The sequence below is a fragment of the Aythya fuligula genome, chromosome 20, assembly GCF_009819795.1.
Source record: "Aythya fuligula isolate bAytFul2 chromosome 20, bAytFul2.pri, whole genome shotgun sequence".
In the NCBI taxonomy this organism is placed as follows: domain Eukaryota; kingdom Metazoa; phylum Chordata; class Aves; order Anseriformes; family Anatidae; genus Aythya; species Aythya fuligula.
This window is the reverse complement of record NC_045578.1, coordinates 9,174,557-9,197,247: the sequence shown is the minus strand read 5'-3', so window position 1 is coordinate 9,197,247 and position 22,691 is coordinate 9,174,557. Positions and strand designations below refer to the sequence as shown.

General features: G+C 43.5%; 1 protein-coding gene across 8 annotated transcripts in view; it reads left to right on the top strand.

Moving 5' to 3' along the window:
* BCAS3 (BCAS3 microtubule associated cell migration factor) overlaps positions 1-22,691 on the top strand; it is a 354,038-nt gene that overhangs the window by 234,427 nt on the left and 96,920 nt on the right. Inside the window, exon 24 of one of the 8 annotated variants that reach the window (XM_032200762.1) lies at positions 9,306-9,501. The exons of the other annotated variants lie outside the window; for them this stretch is intronic. Coding sequence (XP_032056653.1) covers positions 9,306-9,331 — 26 coding nt within the window. The 3' untranslated portion in view covers positions 9,332-9,501. Of the gene's footprint in view, positions 1-9,305; positions 9,502-22,691 lie in introns of those variants that run through there. 8 annotated transcript variants of the gene reach the window in all.

The following is a 22,691-nucleotide window of genomic DNA, read 5'->3' as shown; positions in this document are numbered from 1 at the left end:
ATTAGAATGATTGCAGGGATTCACTGCATATGGCCTGTTGCTTTCCTTATCCCTCCAGGGTTTTCTTACCAAGCACTTCAATCTGCTGCAGTGGGGGGAACGTTTAAGAAGTCACCAAAGCAGGACATGAAAGAACTGTCATGAAAACCTTGTTCAGAGAGAAAACCTAAAGGGAATCCTGCCTGGAAAAAGGTGCAGCAGGTTTGATGGGGTAACAGAGGGAGGGACCCATCCCTGGTGACCCCAGTGCCAGCAGAGCAGCCCCAGTCCCAAGTGTGCAGCCTGAGGAGCCAGGCGGGGATCCCTCAGCTCTGTGTGTTTAGTGCAATCAGTACAGGCTCTTTTATTTATTATTATTTTTAATTAATTGTTAAATGGTTTTTGGAGAGATTTTATAAAAACCAGTAGGCGTACCTGTCCGAAACTACCTGCTCTGCGGGTCTGCAAAAGCAGATCTTGCCTTGTGGGAGCCTTTCGTTTGTTTCCACCTTTTCAAAAACCAGTGGCAATTGTCTTCAAGTTTTAGGAGGTTAATATTGTATAGACCATTTTAACCACCGTTTTAAACTTGTTTTCTTATCAAAAAAAGGACTTCTGGCTTTTTCCACAGTATTAGATCTATCATATCAGAGTACTTTATTGAATATTTTATTGACCGTCTGCTTGCCCTATGCTAACCTGCTTGACATCCAAAGTTTCTCTCTCTCTGGAGATGCAATGTCAGTTCTCATTAAGCAGCTGAGCGTGAATTTTCTCTTCATATTTCCTGTGAATAAACTTCATCCCAGCAGGCAGGCGCTGGGCCCTGCTGCAGCGCGGGGGCATCCAGCTCTGGAGCCAGGCGGCGGCACGGGGGCGGATTTAAGGTGGTCTCGGCGAGTGCGTGCTCTGCAGCCAGAGCCTTTTCCCTTTGGGGCTTACATCAGCATTTTGTGTAATTTTGCTTTACACAAATGTAAAGGTATTGAAGAGGAAAATTTCTTCCCCTGGCAAGTTAATTACTTGACTTCTCATAGAAGGAAAGCTTGAAGCGAATGCTAAGAGGAAAGTACATCTTCGCTTAAATTAGGCGATCCACCCAAGAACATGGATTTGATTTACCGAGCAGTTACAGTTACAAGTGCATTTTAATTGTCTCAGTTCGTTTCCCCAAATTTGATACATGTTATTAATATTTCATCTTAGTTTCTGTATAGCTTCCTTTTTAAATTTTAAATTCTGCATTTTCTTTCTTTCTAAAAACCAGAAAATGCTGCTCTGTCACTGCCTGGTTTTATGGCCATACAAACACCTTGCTCGCAGCCTGCTCTTGTTGCCACTGGCTGTGAGAGCTCTGCACTGAACCTGTCCCGACTCCCTCTCAGTAACGTGCCATGGCTTTTGCTCTGCTGTGTGACTTTTACTGAATTATTTTAATATGAGGGAGATATAAATATTTCATAATCCTGTAGCTGGTTGACAATTTCATTACATGCACTCCTTAGTACGTAATGATTTTTTGCCGGGCTAATTGCGGTGTCTCCTAGCAGGCATTCCAGGGGAAGGGCAGAGAGAGTTTCCTTCAGAAGCTGTAAAATACTTTGAGCCACTTCTTCTTGGTGTGTGATTTTTAAAAGCTGCGTTTTCAAAGACTCTCAAAATCACCCGAAAATGCGTTTTCCCTAAAGAAAAAGGAATTCAGAGTAGAGCCTACCATAGGACAGCTTCTGAGGAATAACTTCCCGTGAGCTCTGCTGTTGTTAACCAGGTCTCAGAAGGAAAACAGGTTTGGAAGAGTGGCTTGCTGCTTGGTGGTTTTGAGCCTATTTTCCCTGTTGTGGAGCTGAAGAGATGAACGTGGTTGGTTCAAATCATATTGCTGCGACTCCACCATACGACAGATCTGCATTCGCAGCAATGCGTCTCTAACACAAAATGAAATAAGAAAGGGAGGAAATTTAATTTTGTTCTTGTGGTTATGGAGGTCTGCGGGGAAGTGGGCCTGTGGGGCACAGTCCTCGGGCCATGTACTGGTTAGACAGCTTTGGGTTTTTTTACGCCTTTCTTCTTCCGAACGTGGTGTCAGATGTTGTGAGTTGATTTATTTTGCTATTAGCATTTGCTAATGACACTAAAAACTTTTTTAAAAGCTTTCCTAATTAATGATCTTCTTGCTCACAAACAAAAACGATATTGTCTGTGAGAAGTGCCTGAGTATTTAAAAGCACCGGGCTGTTGGTAGGTTTTATTGCCTCATGAATTTAGGGTCAGCACACCTATTATTTGCCAGAGTTAATTTGTGCCGGGTTATTGACTGGCTGGGTTGTAAGGGATACCTGACTCTTGTAAAAGTTACACTCGTCTCAAATTGTTATAGTTTTATTCTTCGTGCCCTGCCACAATATTTAACTAATAAAAGAAAGGAAACGCTGTGCAAAGGCAGGGATTTAACTTCAGGCTCGTGAGACCCAAGCAAGTAAGACTGTCCTGAGTCTCTATTCCTTCTTTCTGACTCTGAATTGCTCTTAACTTTTCTTTAGATAAGGAGGGGGCAAAGACAGCTTTCTACAATCAGAAGGCACATCGCAGTGCACGGGCACTCAGGCTTTGCAGGAGTGCCTAATTAGGCTTTCAGATGCTCTCCCTGAGCTGGGTGCCTCCGATTGTCTATCAGGGGAAGTTAGGCCAGCTGCGAGGAGCTCAGCAGCACTGAAATAATGTGGCTAACAGCAAGTCCCTGAAGAAAAATTGAAGAGCATAGTTTCGTGTACAGCTCTTCATATGTCAAGGTGAAAATATACCCCTTGGACTCTCCAAACTGGAAGCACAATACGCAGTAAAACTAGCAGCTGGTTTAAAAAAATTTCCTAAGAAATCATCCTTTCCGTTTTGACAATTCAGAAATAAATTGCGGTCCTGTAGAATTATTTCTGATTTTCCAAGTGTCCGCGTCTATCACAAATGATTCTGAGCCATTTGTCCTTGCGGGGTGAAAGGCTGGCTGAAGTAGAAATAGTCATTTTCTATAACAAGCCTTCAAATACACGATGGCGAGCCAGAGTCTCTTGCTGTGTCATGCCATCCAAGCTGCAGTCAATACACGGGTCCTCAGCAGAAGCCAAAGTTGCACCAGTAAGTCATGACCTGTAATGTGGGGGCTGGAGAAAGGCCAGTTACTCTGCAGGGCGAGCTGGGAAATGATCGCTTCTGAGTGGGAAATTCGGAAGGGGTGAGCTTGATCGTGCTGTCCTATTGTTCTAGTCAGATTTTTTTATATGCCCAAATATATTATTACTACTTTGGGTGAAAGTAATGCATTTCTAGCAATAACCTTTGCCTCCATCTGGGCTGATCGAAACAATTTTTAATTATTCTCTGCCTGCTGGATCTTCTGCAGATCCGGGGTACACCTGACAGAGCCTTGTTCTGTACGACAGCTAGCACAGTCACTTCGTATTAAAAAGTAGATGGATATCCTGACCTCCAAACCCAGGGCTGCTGAACAGATGACGGTCTAATTCTTTGCTTCATTTCCAGCGAGCTCCGTCTTTTGGCTCTCTGCAGTGGATAATTATTGCATAAAGATGGGGGAGCATCTGATACTGGTTTAAGACGATCAGTCTCAGAGTTTCACCAACTTCCCTAGCAATTCTGAGGACTAAGAAACTAAAGCATCCATGATTATCTTGCATTTAGCTGAGGTGCACGTGATTTCTGTCCTAGTTGCTTCTATAAATAGCTCCCCCAATCCTTCCCAAATTATTTTTACTAGTTTTTAGTGGGTGTATAGCTTTTAAAACTGGAATACCAAAAGCTGGCTCTGTTCATTTTCTCATGAAATTGTAGCCAGAGCAGTAAATTCATAGCTAAGCACTTACTCATTGGCTACTGTATTATAAATAACTCTTCACCTTGGCCCTGTTTCTCTCACCATTACTCACTGTGAGCAGTTCTTACTCACGAGCACAGGGCAGCGGAGAAGTGAGTGGTGCTGCTGTCTCTGCTCCCAGCGCTGGGGCCCTGGCACATCAGCAGCCCTGCTTCCAGGCAGGGCACCCCTGCTGGAGGAGAAGCAGCAACTCCTCTGGAAACAAAAAAGCTGCGCATGGGATTTGGAAGTTTTTATACGAAAAACCATGGTGCAGTTTGTTGTCAGGCTTCGAGAGGTAGGCTTGTCACTTTGTGCAAGGCTGGGAAGCAGCTTACGAGCATTTGGCTGGGGAGCCCTGGTCATTCCTCCTGCTTTCTCATTGCCTCTGCACTTTGTTGCCTTCCAAGGGTAAATTAACCCAAAGGTTCAAAGCTTTTGGGAGAGATTCCAGACCAAAGGTCATCTTTTCTGGGTGGTTTCTTGGCCGTCCTGTGTTTGCCCACATCTCTAGTGTTTACCAGCTCAGGGAGTTTATAAAATTTTGATGTAGGAATTAGGTTATTGCTCATCTTGTACCTTCCTGCTCATATTATTGACAGTACCACTGAACTGCTTGAGGCAGATAGCATCTCAGTGATCACTGTGCTATTTCAGCTCTCCACTGCTGACAACATCAGAAGTGTTTTAACAGGGTTTTAATGGGCAGCCTCTGTAGCTCCTTGGAGGGTTGCAAATAGCTGCCGCGAAAAACCTTTTCTGGCGCTCGGAGCTGACATGCCCTCCTTTCCCATCCAGCTGCCGCTTGTTTATGTGGCTGCAGCGCTGTTGACAAGCACTTCTTATTTGGGCCGGGCACTGTGGAGACTGTACAAGTTAAGCAAGTTCCTACATCCTTCGTGTGAGCTGCGAGGAATAACAACATGGTTGTGAAACCGCTGGGAAGAGCAGCGGCAGGAGCCGGTAACCCAGCTGTGTTCGGAAACCCCTCCTCTGCTCCTGCAAAGAGGAATCCGACAGCTGCTTGCACTGCTGTACGGCACAAAGAGCTCGCTCCTCTATTTTTTTGCTCACAACATGTTTCTGATGACATCCTAGAGTTGATCATTTTGATGAAAATGACCTTTTTTTTTTTTTTTCCTAGCAGAAAATAAACAAAAAAGGATTAAAAAAAAAAAACAGCAAAACACACCACTGTTCTTCAAGACAAAGCGTTAATTTGATAGCAGCAGTTTCTAGCTGACTGCTTGCTTTGCTCTGCTTGTTACCAGAAATGAGGCTCTGAGCACAGCTTTCTTTGGACTATGGAAAAGCTTTCTCCTCCCTGTTTTGCTTAATATAACTATAATGTGCCCTTTATCACACTTCAAGTTGAGTAATCCCAGTGTAGAAGCAGAGCTTAATACCCATGGGAAAGAGCATTGGAAACATACATTATAAAAAACATACAGATGAAGCTCAAAAGATCCACTGACATGTAAATTTAATTAAAAAATTATAGGTTTTCAATGAGGGCTTGTGTCTTGAATTTACCAGTTTCCATGAGTTCTTCAGAAGAAGAGTTTCTTTTTGCATTCTTGGTGCAAAACACACTGAAAGATATTACAGTCCCCCAAAAGTGGGACTGCGATATCCAAAAGCCCCCACAAAAAGAAAATTTTACCTTAAATATATACACTTGAAATCGAGGCTGCAAGAAAAATACCCATTTTCCTGTTTTCTTTTCTTCCCATCCTCTTTAACAAAAGTTAAACTTTACCACCACCAGCACAGCATGAAAAAGCACGCCCTAGCTGTGTGAATAAGCTTCCCTTGCGTGTGCACGTTTAAGATATTTTAGTTCTTGCCATAAAAGGCAAGCAAGTTTGGGTTAAAAAAAAGACCTGCCCAGCCAAGTGGGCAAACAGCAGAGCCAATGGCCAGAGCAAGGGGCAGGCTGGAAATTGGGATCAGAGCAAAAAGCACCTCTGCTCAAGCAGGATTGTGGCTTAAATAAGAGAAGTGTTACGGAAATCTTATGAATTGCTCCATCTACTGCATGCTTCTAGGAAGAAATCCCCAGCACAGCAAACCCACGGTGTGTGGTGTGGTTTCCCAGGATGGGAGCGTGCCCCCGCAGCACAGAGCAGCGCGGGGCCATGCCACGGGAGCTGTCGCCGCCATTTGTGTGCGGCTGTGCCAGGGCTGGCCACTCGCAGGGTCCTCGGGCTGAAACCCGCAGTGCGGAGTAAAACTCGAACCTAGTGGCTAGTAAAACTTAAAAAGGAAAGGCTGAGGGTCTTTTCAACTTGCCGAGGTTAAATGTGTTTCTTTGCTCTATTCTTCGTCTGCTGTACTTTCAGCAAAGCCGATGGCAAGCTGAAGTGCTTACATAGCAGAGCGTTACAAAGCTGCTGCTGCTTAACACCCCTTATTGCTTTTTTTCTTTAACGCAGCAAAGGCAGTGGCTTTTGCGGTGTTCTATTAAGTCCACAGCAGCTGTTCAGAGGACCAAGTCTGTAGGTTAGGGGAAAGGGAAAACTCCCTTATTCCTGGAGTTTCGTCCCCCAGATAAACGGAGCAGAGGAGCTCTGACTTCACGCTCCCTCCTGCCTTCAGCTTGTGGCTTCTGCTGTGAGCTGCAGCACTGAAAACCACTCCTGTGGTTTTTGTTTCTGTAACTTAATTAATAAAAATAATTCATCAGTAGCTCATGTCTTTCACAGGGGCTTTTCCCTGAGTCAGCTTACTGGGGAAGAGATTCGTTATATGTTACAATTAGGGTAAAAAAAAGGGGGGGAAGGATAAAGCTTCTGATGTGGTGGGCTTCCCTTAGCAGAATGCCACAGCCTAGTTTATTTGAAGAAACTTGCAGCCAAAATGCTGTAATCTAATTTATATACTTGTGTAAATGTATATAAATATATAAAAATATATAAAATGATAAAAAAATGCATTTTAAAGTATCGTATGATCAAGAGCAGAACTTATCTGTGTTAAATGCCAGAAGGTGTTACCCAAACAGTCACTGCTGAGGTTCACTCGGCTCCTGTGTGCAGCCACAGAACCAGCAGTGTTTGTCTGGCACCGTATTTCAAGTGGGAGAGCTTTCCAGTCACCTCTAGCTTAAACTGAAGCTTTCTGCCCTTCAAACCTTGTGTTCCTGGACAGCCTGTACTGCCCCCGGCTTGGATGGATCCCTGCCTGCTCCTCAAGGACCTGGGAGCGGAGTTCCCCTTGAGGCTGGGTGTACCTGGTGTGTCCGCAGCCTCCGAGCTGGGAACAGGCTGCTGTGCTGCTCCCTCGGTGCCTGTGTCCCATCCCTGTCCCCGTCCCTGTCCCTGTCCCCGTCCCCTCCCCACGAGGCTGGCGGTGCAGCCGTGCTGCATTGCAGGGTGATGGCAGTGCTCTGGGAATTGTCTCTGCGGGGTTTGATGGCGATGCAGGGATGAAGCAGGAGCAAGTGCTGCTCCGAGCCTGTTCCTGCGCGCGTTGTTTGTCACCTCTGTTGGATCAGTTGATGCTTTGAAGTTCCTCTTGCATTAGCGTTGCGCCTTAGGCAAAATTGTTTAGTGCTTCACCGTTCGTGTTATTTGACTTGCTTTTATGTTCGCTTCTGTTTTATGGGTTTGTTCTGCCAATTTGGATATAATTGTATGAAGCTTTGCTTTTGGCTTTGTCCTGTAACGTTGGCTTACAGGAGCCATCCTCTGCCATGCAGAAAGACACCTGTGGGAAGCAAGGCGCTCGAGCAGCCTTGCCGTGACCGAGTTTCCCCTTAACAAAAATATTTTCAACCTTTTTTCTTCACACGTTAAGGTCAAAACCAATTGGTAGCCGGAGCCATACTTGTTCTGAAGGGTGAATTTGGTGGAGGTGTGTCTCTACCCAGCACATGAGGTGACTTCAGTCAGCGCGTCCCGATCTGCCCTGGCTGCGGCAGGGCCCGTGCAGGGGCGATGGCATCGGCACGGCTTCGTGGTGCTCCTGCCTCGTGGCACAGACAGCAGTGCATTGTTGTGTGCTTGTGGCACTGCTTGGACTCTCCCTGTCTCTAATTGCCTTCCCATTATCCCTGCTGAGCAGGGGCAGTACCCAGGCTTCCTCCAGTCAGCAGCACCCAGCGTCGTCCCTCTCCAAGCTCCGGTTGTGCCAGGCTGTGGGCGCTGGCCACACTGCCCGAGTCTCGGGCTCGGCAGGAAGGTTTCAGCTTCCAGCTCCTGCCTGCTGCTTCTCTGCCACGACGTGCAGGACACAGATGTAAAACAAATGTATTTTTGTCCTACGTGTCTGGGCACAGGTACTGGAAAGCCAAAAACCAGCGCGTCCTTGCTTCAGGGTTGAAGAACTTCCCTTAAACTAGACCCTGTAACTCTGAAGTTAATTCACTTAAAATAATTTCTAAAATTTCCTTACATAGCCTGTGCTTCTTCAGCACGTGAAGCAAATGTGATCTGCGGGGCCCTAATTAAAAAAACAGAAAAGCAAATGTGCCTCTCGCTTCCCTGCCAGGCCTCGTGCCTCAGCCACGGGCTGACCCGGGGCATCTCGGGGGCAGAAAGCAGGGGCAGAAGGCGGCGAGACGCGGTTCCAGCTTTGTGATACCCATTTGTATTTACGGCCTGATTCTGCTGGGTATGAAATGTATAAAATATGTATGTTAAAATGAGGTATTTGGATCTGAAAGTCAGTCCACTGTTCACGTATTTGTAAGCGTTTCCGTGATGATGTGCTTAGATAGGAGCAAATTGGGCTTGTAGAAACGCGTAGGGGAGATGAAATTGAGGATGCCGGCTGGACTCCAGCTTCCTCAGCTGGGTTTTGCAGCCAGAGGAGACACGGCTGGGAGGTGGCTGCAGGCTGCCCCGGCTCCCCCAGCTGCTCTGCGGCTTTCCTTGCCCCCTACCCCTCCACGTGGGGCAGCCAGGTGGAGAACAGAGCCGGGAGATGGCAGGGACTTGCCTGCTGTGCTTCGGCTCTGACAGGTGAGGAGAGGGTGTGAGCAGCCTGTGCCCCGCTCCCCGTCACCGCTCCAGCTCCCGTGGGAGCCTCCTCCTGGAAATACCCGCGGTCACATGCTGCAGAGGTCTGGGGGCACATTTCGTTTAAGCCACTGTCAGATGAAAACTTATCAAAGCTCAGTTTTGTTTCTGTAAATCTCAGAACATTCATCATAGGTTATCGGAGATGAAAGCGGTCATGTGTGGCAAAGCCACACTGCTGGACTCTGTGCTCAGGAATTCAGAGGGAAGGGAAGAGAAGGGAAGGAGATCGTCTCTCGTTCGCTTTCCTCTCTTTGTCTTCCTTTGTTCCCGTGCACGGAGGTCCAGCAGTCTTGGAACCAGCCAGATAATTTAGAAAATGCAGTGCTTACCCTCTGCCACTTTTTACAAGCCTGTGTCCTCAGTGACAGAATTGATTCCAGTTGGTGCTGCTGCACTGTTAATGTTACCTTTTATGTTCATGTTTGTTCCAACAGAGTGGCCACTAGCACAGACGACTTGAACTTGTATCACCCGCAAACTGACAACGCTGGAGCCACCAGTTTGTCATTATCCCTACTAGTGTATCTGATTTAATTTTGCGACAGCGGATTAATTCTTAAAATTGCAGTGCTTTTTGCTCGTTAATGGTCAGTAAATGATTCTGGGGGATGGGGGAATGGAATTCATCAGTTTTGTAGTCATTTTAATTCTTCTAGTTTTAAGTTGTTCTATAAATATGTCTTTATGGATGTAGTTTTACTAGCTTAAAAACATCTAATTGAAAACAGTTGCTTAAATCTCTTTGGATCAAGAAGGCAGTAATAAGCAAAGAGAGTATCTTATCCCTGCAATCCAGAAACGCTTAGTGACTGGTATACTTGGTGCATGTGTAATCAGCTTCTTGTTTCATCCAAAAACCTTAGCTCTGTTGGTGTGAGCTCCTACTTCACCAGCAGCATGGGTTTTTGTCTCTGAGGTTATCAACTAGTGAAACAAAATATATTTTAAAAAATGGCATAAGAGAAAAAATAAATATTTAATTAATTTATGCTACTTTTTTTTTGTATGTGCAGTGTGTGCTGGAATATCACCGGGCTCCTAAAAGCCTTAGATTTGCCTTCCTGTAATTTCCCATTTTGTTACGCATTATGTAATGTTATGACTTCAGGCTTGCATCAGGCAGGGCTGATCTCTGCTGTTCTGTGAAGTGCCCAGCAGATGAAACCGCAGCTCTTGGATGAGCTCAGCCCGTGTTTACCTATTGCTGCTGCTTGCAGTTCCAGAACCAAAGAGTTCTGAGCGATAAAAACTTGGCTCTGCGTGCCGTTGATTTCTGAAATTGCTAAATTTTGTGTATTTGGGTCGGGGGGTGCTGTTGGTATGACTTGGGTTGGTTTCTCATCTATTATTTGTTTCATATCAGAAAGTGAGGAACTTTACAGCTTATGAGCTGTAGTGACTGCAGATCCTATGTATGACAGTGGGATACTTGAGTGGTTTGAAACCCTCCAAGTTAATTTGGAGATGCATTTAAACAAATATTGACGACCACTCTGGTTGTTGGGCGTTGTTAAAGGCTTATACCTGCCTCCCTCTGGCTGAAATGTGGTACCACCTTCCAAAGTGATCCCCACAAAGGTCTCTTGCAAACTGTGAAGGTCTGTAAGTGACAGCTTGTTTTTGAGCTGGGGAGCAAGGAAAACAAAACCATCTAAGCTTGGGAAAGGCAATGCAAAGCTACAAATCTTTGGGTTCTTCCTTCATACACTGCAAAGGTGGAAAAAACTCAGGCAGGTCTCGTTTGACCCAGCCTGATTTAGAGGTAGAAAAACACGTGCAGCATAGTCAGAGTGAGCACTTGCACTTCTGGTGCTTTGCGAGTCCACTCTTGAGCCAGAGATGGAGCAGCAGCTCTCCTGCTCCCTCCCTAGGGGAAGCAATGAGAGTTTTATTTTATTCAAATGATTTCATATGACTTTAGTAGTCTGAAGTAGTAAGAAGTTGCGGCAGCATTGTGTTTCAGAGCGCAGGCAGCTCCGCCAGGCTGCCTTCCCACAATATGAAAGAGCCCAGGCTTGTGCAGCTACAGCATCTTGGGCTTTGTTCAGGACTTAAAACGCAGTGAGAGCTCAACCCCTAAAATTCTTTTTCCGAGTCTTTTTGATACGCAAGTAGCACTTCACACAAGCCCATTGTTAAAAATCACTTGCTGTTTGGTGGTTAAAGAAATGCGTAAGTGTATTCTGCCCATCTAAAAGCCATCCATTACAAAAAATAATCAGAGATCCTTTTTTCTTGTACATTTGTGTCATTCTGTGAATCAGAGGCATTTTATGTGCTAGGGGCAGCTTAGCTTTCGGAATTCCTGTGTCTTGCTAAAACCCCAGGGCGTATTTAGCTCAGGAGACCTGAGGTGACCTGTAAATGGCAGCTACTGTGTCCCTCCGCTGCTTAGCAAGATATTTTAAAAAGAAATTGAAATACAGAGTCCAGATACAGTACGATAACATTTTGATCCAAAGAGAAAAGCAGTCAGTATTTTCATACTATTTGACCTCTTTGAAAACACATTAAGACATCAATTATTTCTCGTAGCTTTCCTCTGAGAGGAAGATGGGTGGTTCCCTCTTTTATAAGTGAGAAACCTGAGATCGAAACGAAACGAGGTGATTTTTCTGAACGCAAAGAAAGTCCTTAGGAAAGCAGGACTGGAGCTGAAGAGTTCCTGTGCAGTGGCTTTGGCAGGCACGCAGCTCTGACTGCTGAGCTCTCTCTGCAGGCAGGGAAGGTGCAGGGGAGAGCAACATCTTTTTTGCAGATTGTTTTGCTTACGACACTGCGCTGTCTCATTTGCGAGCCAGCCTTCCCATTCTTCCCGGACTTCAAATAAAGTCGTAGTTTTTCTCCTAAATCCCCATGATTGACTGTCTACAAACATGCTGACAGTCTCAAAAATAATGACGAGAACTCTGCTCCCTGTGCGTGTGTGCGTTATGTCCAGCAGAAGGACGCTAACGCCGTGCTTCGGCAGCTGGGGCGGCGTTAGCGGGGTTCCCTGCTCGGCTCTCCCCCGGCCTTCCCGTGCAAGTGAGCTCTTCTTTCAGCTGTAGGCAGTTTTTATTAAGGTTCTTTGGGAGTGTTGTCTTTATGGTGGATTCATTTTTAAAATGTGAACGATTTCAGCGCTTGCCTGTAGAGAGGGCACGAATCTCCTCCTTGCAGCTCCTCCGGTGAGGTGAGAGCCATGCTGGGGGCAGCCTGCTCAGCACCACGCTGCCCTGAGGCCACGCAGCACCAAACACGGCCGGGCTGTCACAGCACAGGTGATCAGAAGCCTATTTTCTGTGCCACTCCTGATGATAACTTTCAGTTTTGGAGTTGCAGAGGGGAAAGGCAAGAGTCCTTTGCAGAAGTCAAGGTTCAAACCTATGGTTCTGGGTCATGTCAATGATGCTCCTAATACTACTTTTTAGCATATAAAACGAGGTAAATTACACACATCCAGGAAAATTTAGGTTGTCCGATGGGGATGCCTTAAAATCCTGCAGTTTTTGTTTGTTTGCTGCGGCGGATTAGAAGCCACTGGGTCTCTTGGTCCAGTCCAGAAAGAGCAATCTGCTCTTGTCTGGGACAGGAGTTCCATTAAATTAGCGGTGTCCTCACCTGCCTTCAGGGGAAGGTTTGCTTCTCACCTGCTAGTGAAATACCCAGCACCAGGTTTTAGGTACAGAACCATGGCCCAGCTCACACGAAGAGGAGCAGAGCAGATCCCCAAGGGCTTGAGAAGCTCCAGAAGTCATCTGCACCCACGCAGAGACACGACAGGATCCTCGGTGCCAGAGGGATCCTGCAGGATCTTCTGGGTGAGGTGTGACATCTGGGGCTGGGGCTAGAGATGCAAGGCAAGTGGTGTTGTGGCTGCTGCCTCCGTGGCTCTCCCCTGTCACCTCCTGGTCCTGCTGTCGGAAGAACCGTGGAGATGTGTTCGGTGCTGGCAGGTCGGGCAGAGCCCTGCCGCTAGCTTGTGTTGAGCACGCGAGCTGCAAAATTATGTTCTTGTATCAGTTGGGAATTTTGTGGAATTTGCTTCCATTTGACAGCGTTTCCAGATGGAAAGGAGCAACTGTCTTTTTTCTGTACGGTGCAATTTTCATTTACGTTAAATGGTTCTGAGTTTGGGGAGGGGGGCTCTGCTGCTTCATTTCCAATAGCGTGAAGACAGATGTTATTTCACTGGGGGATCTGGAAGCTTTTTCCGTATTCTTCAGCTCCGTTATAGGTGTGCATCTCTCAGAACAAAGACAAATTCCACTGGAAGTGTTACAAAGTTAGTTGCATTCTCAGTTATTTTAATGATTCTTTATTTTTGCAGCACAGTAGGCTAGAAATGTGTTAAAGCTAGTGGTAAAGTAATTTATGAAGGGCAGATGGAGTTCAAAAGGTTCAAATATACACATTCAGTTCCAGCGTCATTTGGATCTTCGCACCTCAGTGTCCCAATAGAGAAACTGGATACCAAGTTTTTACAGGTTTTACTGTAAAAACTGAGCCCTCCAGAACTTTTAGTAACTAATGGATTTTGCAGAAATGACTACCCTGGCTGTCCATTAGCTGTTTCGCTTTTATGTCTTTGCTGGAAACCTAAATGGCTTTTACTTGCACTTTTTTAGTGGATGTTTGCAAGAGATGTCTTTTGTGTTACAGTAGCCAGTAGGAAAAAAAGGGATGTACTCAAAAATTGTAAAAATATTTAATCACGGTATATCCTAACTAGAATTTAAACTGCGTTGTCAAGAAAGTTTCCATCTGTGGCATACCAATCCCAAGCTGACTACATGCAGTTTTAATCTTCTGACTCTTGAACTCATTCTTTTTTGTGTGGCTTTGGTGGTGTTAAAATTTAATCCTCAGCAGTTACATTGTATTAAGTCTATATTTCTCTCCTTCCCTGGCATGTCCTACCTGATTACCGGCAAAGGATTTTGAAATACCCTGAAAATCTGTGTTTTCTAATGTGGGGATGATTGATAAAATACCTTCCTACCAATGGACAGTTAAAGAAAGTTTCCTCTCTTCTTTGTTGAGCTGCTAGATTCTTAGCAAATTAGTACCCTGTAACATCCTATTAGAAGCACACAGCTTTGATGAGCAACTCTAAAAAACATCTTGCTGGCTTAAAAGAGCTTTTACATCCAGGTATGTTCCTTCTGTTCATCATCATTCATACTAGTCTTATCTATATAGCACCATAACGAGAATGAATTTTGTACAGTAAGAGCACTGTGTGCCATTTTCTGTACTGCAAAATTATACAGAATAAGGAAAAAAGTGGATAAATCTACAGATTCTGGTTGCCATTCCTCCCTAGTTTCAGATACATGTGACAATTCTGGAAACTTTACATGTGGAAAAAGTGGCTGGCACAAACAGAGAGGAATGACGAAGCCACTTCCAGTCTGGAGCAGAGGACATATGATGGCTGTGTTCCTCCATGGTGAGCAAGCACTTAGGAGGAAGGTAGTGTTGAAGCTGGTATGGTTCACCACACAAGGATTTTATTTTGTGGTGGAAAATCTAATCTTTCCGAGACCATTTCTCTTGGGTATAAGGCTGAAGTCTGCTTCATATTGGGAGATTGGCATGAAATCTGCAGCACTTACAAGGATAAAGGCCTTTGTCTCCAAAATGCACATTTTTTTTGGAACTATAAAGGCAGTGGAACACGAAATGGCTTTAGGTATATAATGTTAAGATCCAATCCTGTAATCCTTTCTCAAGTAAAAATATGTTATAGATCAATTTTATCGATTCATATCTTTTTCCATGTGTTTTAGAAGATTCACTTAAAAGGAAACCTTTCATACTTAACTAATGATTAAAGAATTAAAGGACAAAGAATTAGGCCTACACTAATTATCGAGAAAGCCATCGTCTTCTGGTTCCCCAGCGGTACCATTTGATTTCTCAGTGAAGCATGAGAAACATCTTTTATTTTTTAAATAAATATTAATTAGTAATGTACAGTTTGTGAAGTCTTAATCCCCTTCCTTGAAATGTTTCAGAAAGATGGATAATAAATACGAGCAAAATAGGGCAACAAAACTGAGTAGGTTTAGGAAGGGGAAACTGCAAAGAGGAAAAGAGGTGATTCCTGGAAGCTGCTCGGGGGGGGCTGCCCTATAACCAGACATGCCCAGCTTTCAGTTTGCAGGCAGTGGGACACAAAAACAAAAACAAGAGGAGGAGGAGGAGCTGAAAGGCATGAAAAGACAAGAGATTTATTCAGTAAGCAAAATAAGAAATGAAATCAGGTAGATAGATGAAAAGAAGTGAGCAGATCACTACCTAATGGAAGCTGTTCATGCATCACAGACTTGAAATTAATTTACACTATCACAGGATCTAGACAGACTTGGCTGAGTTGAGACCAGATACTAATTTTTAAATCTGAACTTCCTTGTTTTGTGTACTTAAATCTGACATTTTCTGACATCATTAATATGGAACAACAATACAGAGTTGGCATAGGTGCCCACAAGTACAGGAAAATGATTTAAAAAACATAAAAGTGATCGTTGATGTCACAGAATCATAGCTGTTAGCTTATCAGTTGTTAAGAAGATTTATGAAGCAACCTTTATCTTGAATGGACTAGATCCTCCAGCTGATGAACATTGACGTGATTGTAGTGAGATTATGTGGATCAGGTGAGCTTCTGGCTCAACATACGCAGTTGAATTTGCTTTGTTTCAACTTAACGTAATAGACTTCTTACAACAACATTAATCATTTATGGGAACTGTATTTGGGGAGTATTTTAACATTTTGGTACTTGGGAAATACAAGTACCCAAATTGCCTGGCATAGTCAGCAGCACTCTCTGCTTTCCTGGAGAACTGGAAACTGAGACGTTTTAGAAGTCAGTTTTACTTCTTAGGGGAAAAAAAAAAAAAAGGAAGAAAGAAACAATAAATAAATAAATAAATAAATAAATAAATAAATAAATAAATAAATAAAGTCTACCCCTCCACACACACACACACACACACAAAAAAAGGAGAAACAAACAAAAAAAAAACAACAGAGTATTTCTTGTTTGTATTTAGCAATGGAGGAGGTAGCACCTTCTGAACCAGCAGGCAGCCTTTTACAGCGCATTACTGGCATATATAAGGCACGAAGAGCTTTCTGTTTCTTAAACAGCTCCTTCTGACAGCCCGTTTGTTGGCCAAACACCGATTTGCTTTCACTCAGACTCAAAACCTGGAGCGAGTGCTGCGCGTTGCTGTGGGCTGCGGCTTGGTGTGCGCAGCGGTGCGGTGCTGCAGCCGTCCCCCTCCCGTCCTGCTCAGGCACCTCCCGAGGCAGCCTTCAGCTGCTTTCAAAGCGAGCCAGCATCAGTTGGATGTGGGTGAGGTGCGGCAATTTGGGAATTGCTCCCAGCTGGTGGATAAATGATTTCCAAGCAAGCTGGGTGGCTCTTTAACTGCTCTTCCCAGTAGAAAAGAGCTGAAATATATAGAAATTGTTGCTTTGACAAATAAGCTAATAAGCCACTCAAGTTGCTTTATGTATTGAATATAGTTGCTTGACAGTTAGTATTATTTTCTAATTATATTAAGTTATAAATTATTAACAAGTGTTTAATTTCAGTCCAAACAGATCCAACAAAAGGGATTTGTACAGTTATGAATTGCAGCAAAATATAAAATTGTTGAGCTTTTAGTATACGCAAACTTGGAGACCCTGGTTATTTCTCCCTCTTTCAACAGCCAGTCATGAAACTTTCTCGACCTTTTCACCTTTAAACTTTATTTGAACTTGGAAAGAAGACTTGTGAATTGTGGAGGGGAAGAAAAAAAAGAGGAGAAAAAGAGTGGGGGGGTCAGGGGGAAGAAGGTCTGATTATATGTTACCGTAACAGTAATACTAGCAAAATAATCCTCCTCTTGTGCATGAGTGTCTGCTACTGCAAGCTTCGGGGTAATAAGCTCACATGACATGCCTAGAGGCTAATGCTGGCCTATGCTTTTTTTTTTTGTACATATTTAAACAAAGGCTGATTATCCAAACAAGAATTTGGACTGCATCAACTGGACCAGTTAAATTATAGTTAGTAAAACTTGGCGCCTTCAGAGCTTGGAATGTTACAATTACAGCTGGATCCTCATTTGTTAGGCAGCCTTACAAAATAATAAAAGTGGAGATTTTTATCTTTATAGGACATAGCTTAACTCTTTGAATACAGAGGACTATGTGCCAAATATTACAGTTTCTGCTTAGACGTCCTATTCCAGGCCAATAAACACAATTAAAGAGCTCTGTCTGTGCTCTATAGGACATAGGGCAAACCAGAGTAGCATTGCCAGCACGCGGATGCCTGCTGTGGCACTTGCAGTGGACACGCGTTATCCCCCAGGATTTCTCTGAGATAAGAAACAAGAACACAGCAAGCAATTTGTTGTTTGATCTCCTGTGTCTTGCTGCTGTCTTTTTCACAGTATTGCTGGGTTTTCATTTGTATTTCCTTTCTTGGAGCTTGTTCCTGTATAGGATCTAGATGGTCCTCGGAGCTGGCCTGATTTTCTCCTCTCGGATGAGCTGGGAAGCTGCCTTCAACGCTGGCTTCAAACCATTAGCAAACTTTTCCCTAAAAGGCCCTTTAGTCTACAAGGTTTCCTCTCCCCATTGCCATGCTTCTGGGGCTGGTTCAGGAGTGGGTGGTCTGGGATGTGCACACAGAAGTTAAGTTGCATTTTAACAAACTGCTGTTGACCATTGCATGCTTGTTTTCCCTCTGTCATCCCACAGAGGTGGCTTGGTTTTGATAAATCACTTGCAAAACCGAACTTTGGCTTCCTGGTCATGTAATACAGAGATCTGGTCGCCAATCAGAAAATGAAAGTTCTTTCCCTAAAATTAAACGAAGCATCCTTATCATTAATCAAGAACAGAGCAACGTCTGCCTTCCTTCCCATGGAGCAGGGCCAACTTAGAGTTCTCCGGGATCTGCCCAGTGGGTTTTTTGGGCATAGGTTCATCTTGGTTTCTCTTTAAAAAGTGTTTCGTGTTTGCATTTTCTGAGAACCCTGGCTAGGTAAAAATGATCGAAACTAAAGTAATTGAGGCTATCCAGAATGTTTGCAAGAGCCCATGGGCTAGATAATGTGTGCCAGCCTATACCAGGAGGTTATCTCCATCTTCTTTGCATGCTACAAAAACTTGGTGTTTGTTAAAGTGTGAAAAAGTGAGCGTCCTTTATTGGGACAGCTTTACCATGTTGCAGTGTACTTCTGTCCCAGTAGTGGTAATAATATGGATAATAGATCATTGCTGTAGTCATGGTACCATGGGAGCTTTAAGGCCTAGGTGTGGGCATTTTGGAAGGGAGGACATGAGTTTTCTTGCATTGAAAACTGAGAGGTTGAAGATTTTCAATCAAGATAAACTTGCAGATTCGTAAGGTGCAGCCGACTCTGGGAGAAATGATACCAACTGGAAATAAGAAAGACCTACGGAAAAATTGTGAGTTAATGTTTACTCTTTTATTACTATTTTAATTGGATGGCTTTACACCGTGACCTTTTAAACCGCAGCTGTTTCAAGAAGCACCGTGTGCGCGCCGCGGGCCCACGGAAGGCTGGAGGTGCTGCAGGTATCAGCTCCCATCGCCTGGGCTCTGCGCTCACAGCCTGAGGTGGGTGCTTGTGGATCAGGAGAGAGCTCCCCTGGCTGCACCCAGCACTTTGAGCAACAGCTCTTGACTGCTTTGTTGGGAACCAGTGAGCCTGCAGGAGGTAACACCGCAGAAGGAAGAACCGAAGCCTGGTTTCTGAAGGCACATGTTTGAATTTTGGCTCCTTTAGTGCTTACCTGCCGTGTGTATCAAGGGTTTCTTCTCCCAGTTGTGGGAAGGAATCTGGCTCTTGCTCTGTGCACCCCTAGTGATCTGCCTTTTGCTTAGTTCTTAGCTGTGCCACTGGGAAGTAGGGATGTCCTGATTAGACTTGTGCATGACAGTATTTAGTTTCTGGCCAGAAGGAATCCTTTATTTATTGTATCTGCTGCCCTTGTTGTTTTTTTTCCTGTATTGAATAGATTCACCTTATGCCATAGTGAGATGATTGAAATAGTGCTTTCCTGATTTAAGAGACCCAGGTTTACAACCTAGACGCAAATGTCGGTTGTACCTGGAATACCCATCAAGAATCATTGATACTAAAGCAGAAAAGGAAAGATAGCCAACCCATCTAGGTATTGCAGACGAGATGATCACCTAGCTGTTGACAGAGGGGATCTAAAATTTTGGAACCTGTCCTCAGATGGTCTTGAATGTATTTTCAGCTGCCAAAAAGAAGTCAGCAGGAATGAGCCATGGATAAATGAGAGCAACATACCATCCCTGCAAGAGCCAGTTTCACTCCAGCAACCTCATTTTTTCAAGTATTTTCTAAAACACTAATTAAGAACTGTTTTGGATCAGGCTTTAGGTAGCCAGCATTGTATTCAGAAATTATTCTGTCTCCATTTTTCTCATCTGGGGTCTTACATAATTCATTCACCTTCTCTTTTTCCCTCCTCTTTGGTGTCATGGATCTATTCCCGGATCACCAAAGGAGAGGAGGCAGGGCAGGAGTTAGATGCCATTGCAGGACTTGTTCTGAATTACAGTTCCTGCCCTGTTTCTTTCTTGCATTCGGGATGAATTGTGAATTAATATTCACTTTCATCTTAAAATGACGTGGATTAAATTGCAGAGAAGGAAAGTTCATGGTGTATGAGTCGAAGTTAGAGGAGGTCCTCTGTAAAATTTCTTTGGACAGTTAGAGGTATAGCTGGGAAAGAAAAGAGAGTGTTTCTCATAAAGCATGATTTGTATTTGCCATTATGCAAGGACACGATGCTGTCCCTCGCTCTGATGTGCTGCTGCAGGAGACCAGGAGACAACCTGCCTGTTACGCACACTCTGAGGCTGTTTCCTGTAATGACTATTCCAAATTGATCATGGAGGTCTAGAGATAAAACCTTTCACAAATATGCTGGCTATTTAAGAAAAAAGAAATAATAGATACTGAACTATTTTGTCGCTAAGGCTGTTGCTACTTTTGATCTTCTGGATGCTTTGTAACAAGGATAAGTCTGTTCAAGGTGTTTGAATTTATTTAATTTTAATTAGTATTATACATCATGAAATGTTTTTCTTGAGTGCATGAGAACCACCTAAAAAGTTGGGTTTTCATCTGTATTTTAATTTCTCAGTAACAGTTGATGAGCAGAGAGAAATTGCTGTGGCTTTCTGGGGCTCACAGTGATGTAAATGGTTTGGGCTTTGTTCAAATCAGATTTCACCGTACAGTTGTAGTTTGAGCCAAGTCTGTTGGTTCTTGTGGGTTGGTTGTTGTTCTAAGCTTAATTAAAGTAGGTTTTTTAATAAAAAGGGGGGAAAATTCAATTTAATATCAGGTATCCATGATAACTACGTAATACAGCTTTTTCATCCCTGAATTGTGTTTAGAGTGGATGTTTACATAGATGGCCATAGCTGAAAATAATGAGGAGATTCTATTTATGCCACAAGTTAAGAATTCCCATCACTGGCAAATCTTAAGTTACTTCATCTGATTTCTGATGGGAAAAATCAAATTGCTTTTATACTGGAAATAAAGTTGATTGAACTCGGGATTTTTCCAGTGGCTCAAAAGGTTATTTCCCAAGGAGTGCTTTTCTACAAACTGCAGTGATCTGTAATTTCTCTGCTTCTGTCTGATGCTCAGTGTTATACGTAGGGATTGCCTCTTAATAATAGGTGGAACTCTATTTGACTTCCAGAATTTTACATGAAATCTTGTATTACAGATGTGATAGCAGTAAGACCCTAGAGATGGAACTAAGTGATAAAGAGATCAATCTCTATTTTCTGTTTTTCTTTATTTCACATAGAGCTCTTTAATTTCGTTCTAGAAGAAAACACTTGAGGACTAGTGCTGCCTACAGGAACTGTTCAATCAGTATTAACGTGCAACTTGTCAAGAGCAAATTCTTTGACAAGTCTATTTACTTCAGAATAATTATATAATTTCCATTTGCTTCAGGAAGCTAAAAATAGAAACTAAGATATTGTTTGCCGTTTTATTTATTCACATTCATTCCTTGTGGTGATTTCAGTTGACCTCAGCATTACCTGTTGGTGTGGAGAGAGCTGTTTGCAGGCCAGTAGCTTCATCATTCACCACTGATTGCCCTCACAGACAGATCTAACATGACCAGTGCAAACAAAGTTTTCTTGCGAGATGTCCAACTCATGCTGGTTTTGGCAAATTCAGAGCCAGTTGGAGATTTTGTGCTGCTGGAGGGAAGTTCTGTTTTCTGTAGTAATCCCAAGTAAAAATGTTTGAAGCAAGGATTGCTAATCAGACTTGACAAACCTCAAAAGTTTATACCCAAAGCAGCATTTGAAATCTTAAGTGTTCCTTTTATCAGGACCTTTCCACAGAACTTGTTTTCCCATCACTTCCATTCAGTTATTTCAACCAGCGTGAATGGATCCACCCTCAGAAATGATTGCAGTGAGTAATGGTGCTGGATTTTGTACACATAAGCACTGAGCAATAGCGTGTTGCTGAAAATGAGTCAAAAATACACAAATGGCTAAGGTAGGGTTTGCTTTACACATGGCAGAATTACTTAATTGGTGGAATTACTTAATTCAAGAAAGCAGTTGTTTTTGTAATTACAGTAACAATTTTGTCTGCCGAGTTAACTCTCAATGTGTAGCAGGTTCAAACTGATCCAATTAGTAATGAAAGTGGTGTAATTAACGTAGTCATTAATTAAATGTATACACGCACACTGGCTTTCAGTCAGTGCTTTGGGGTGGTTCATTTTGCATCATCCTGTTACAGACAACAAACTTCTTGTAACATGTAATCTGTGTTTAAAGCAGTGGAAGTGCCTGCCCTAGTAAAGGGGGTGGAAATAGGATCTTGGGGACGACTGCAGATTATTGGGAGGTGGGACCTGTGGCCCAGCACCCGCTGGGGTTCAGTCCTGGAGTTCAGGAAGGCTTGGAGAGGTGAGCCTCCAACAAGGGATGGACCTTGCCATCACCGTGCCAAAAGATTGATTGCCCCATTGAGTGAATTGTCTGTTTGTAATAGCTGGGACTGGGATAAACATGAGACAGGGTCCTCACAATGTGACTTTTTTAGTGTTGAGAGAACAGCTTAGCAGCGAGAGTCATCCATGACTGATATCACTGCAAAACTAAAGTTAAAACTGCCTCAGAGAAGGCCCAGAAGAAATCCTCCGAGACGAGGGATGTTCTGCGCAGCCTGTGCAGTTGCTGGTTAAACTCATGTGTGCAGCACTGTGGAAAATTTTACTTAACAGTTGCCTTCTCTGTAGTTGATTAATACAAGATTTCAGTGTTCCCAGTCCATTAATCTTCACAAGCACATCTGCATACTGAAAAATATTTTTAAAAACAACATAAAAAATTACAAGCGCTGATAATTTTGAAGATAAAAAGGACTAAAAGAACTACGATAAACTGTAGTTTACTTGCATCATGTGAATCCCAATCCAACGTGAGAGAGGGGCTTTGCCATTTAAAATATTTTAATTGCATAAGAGGAAAACTTTGCAAAGTGGTTGTTCTCCAAGCAGGGAGTACAGTTCCAACTGAGAAATATCCTGGCCTGCATTGTATCAAGTAATAACATCTTGCAAGTCAAAAAGGTATTAGGGAGGTGTGAGAGACATCCCAGGAGGAGTTGGAGTTAATGTGGGGGGTTGAGAAAGTTAATTATCTTGCAATTAATACTGAAGGTGTGTAAGAGGGGGATAAGAAGAGAGCAGGTTTTGATATTTTAAGGAGCGCA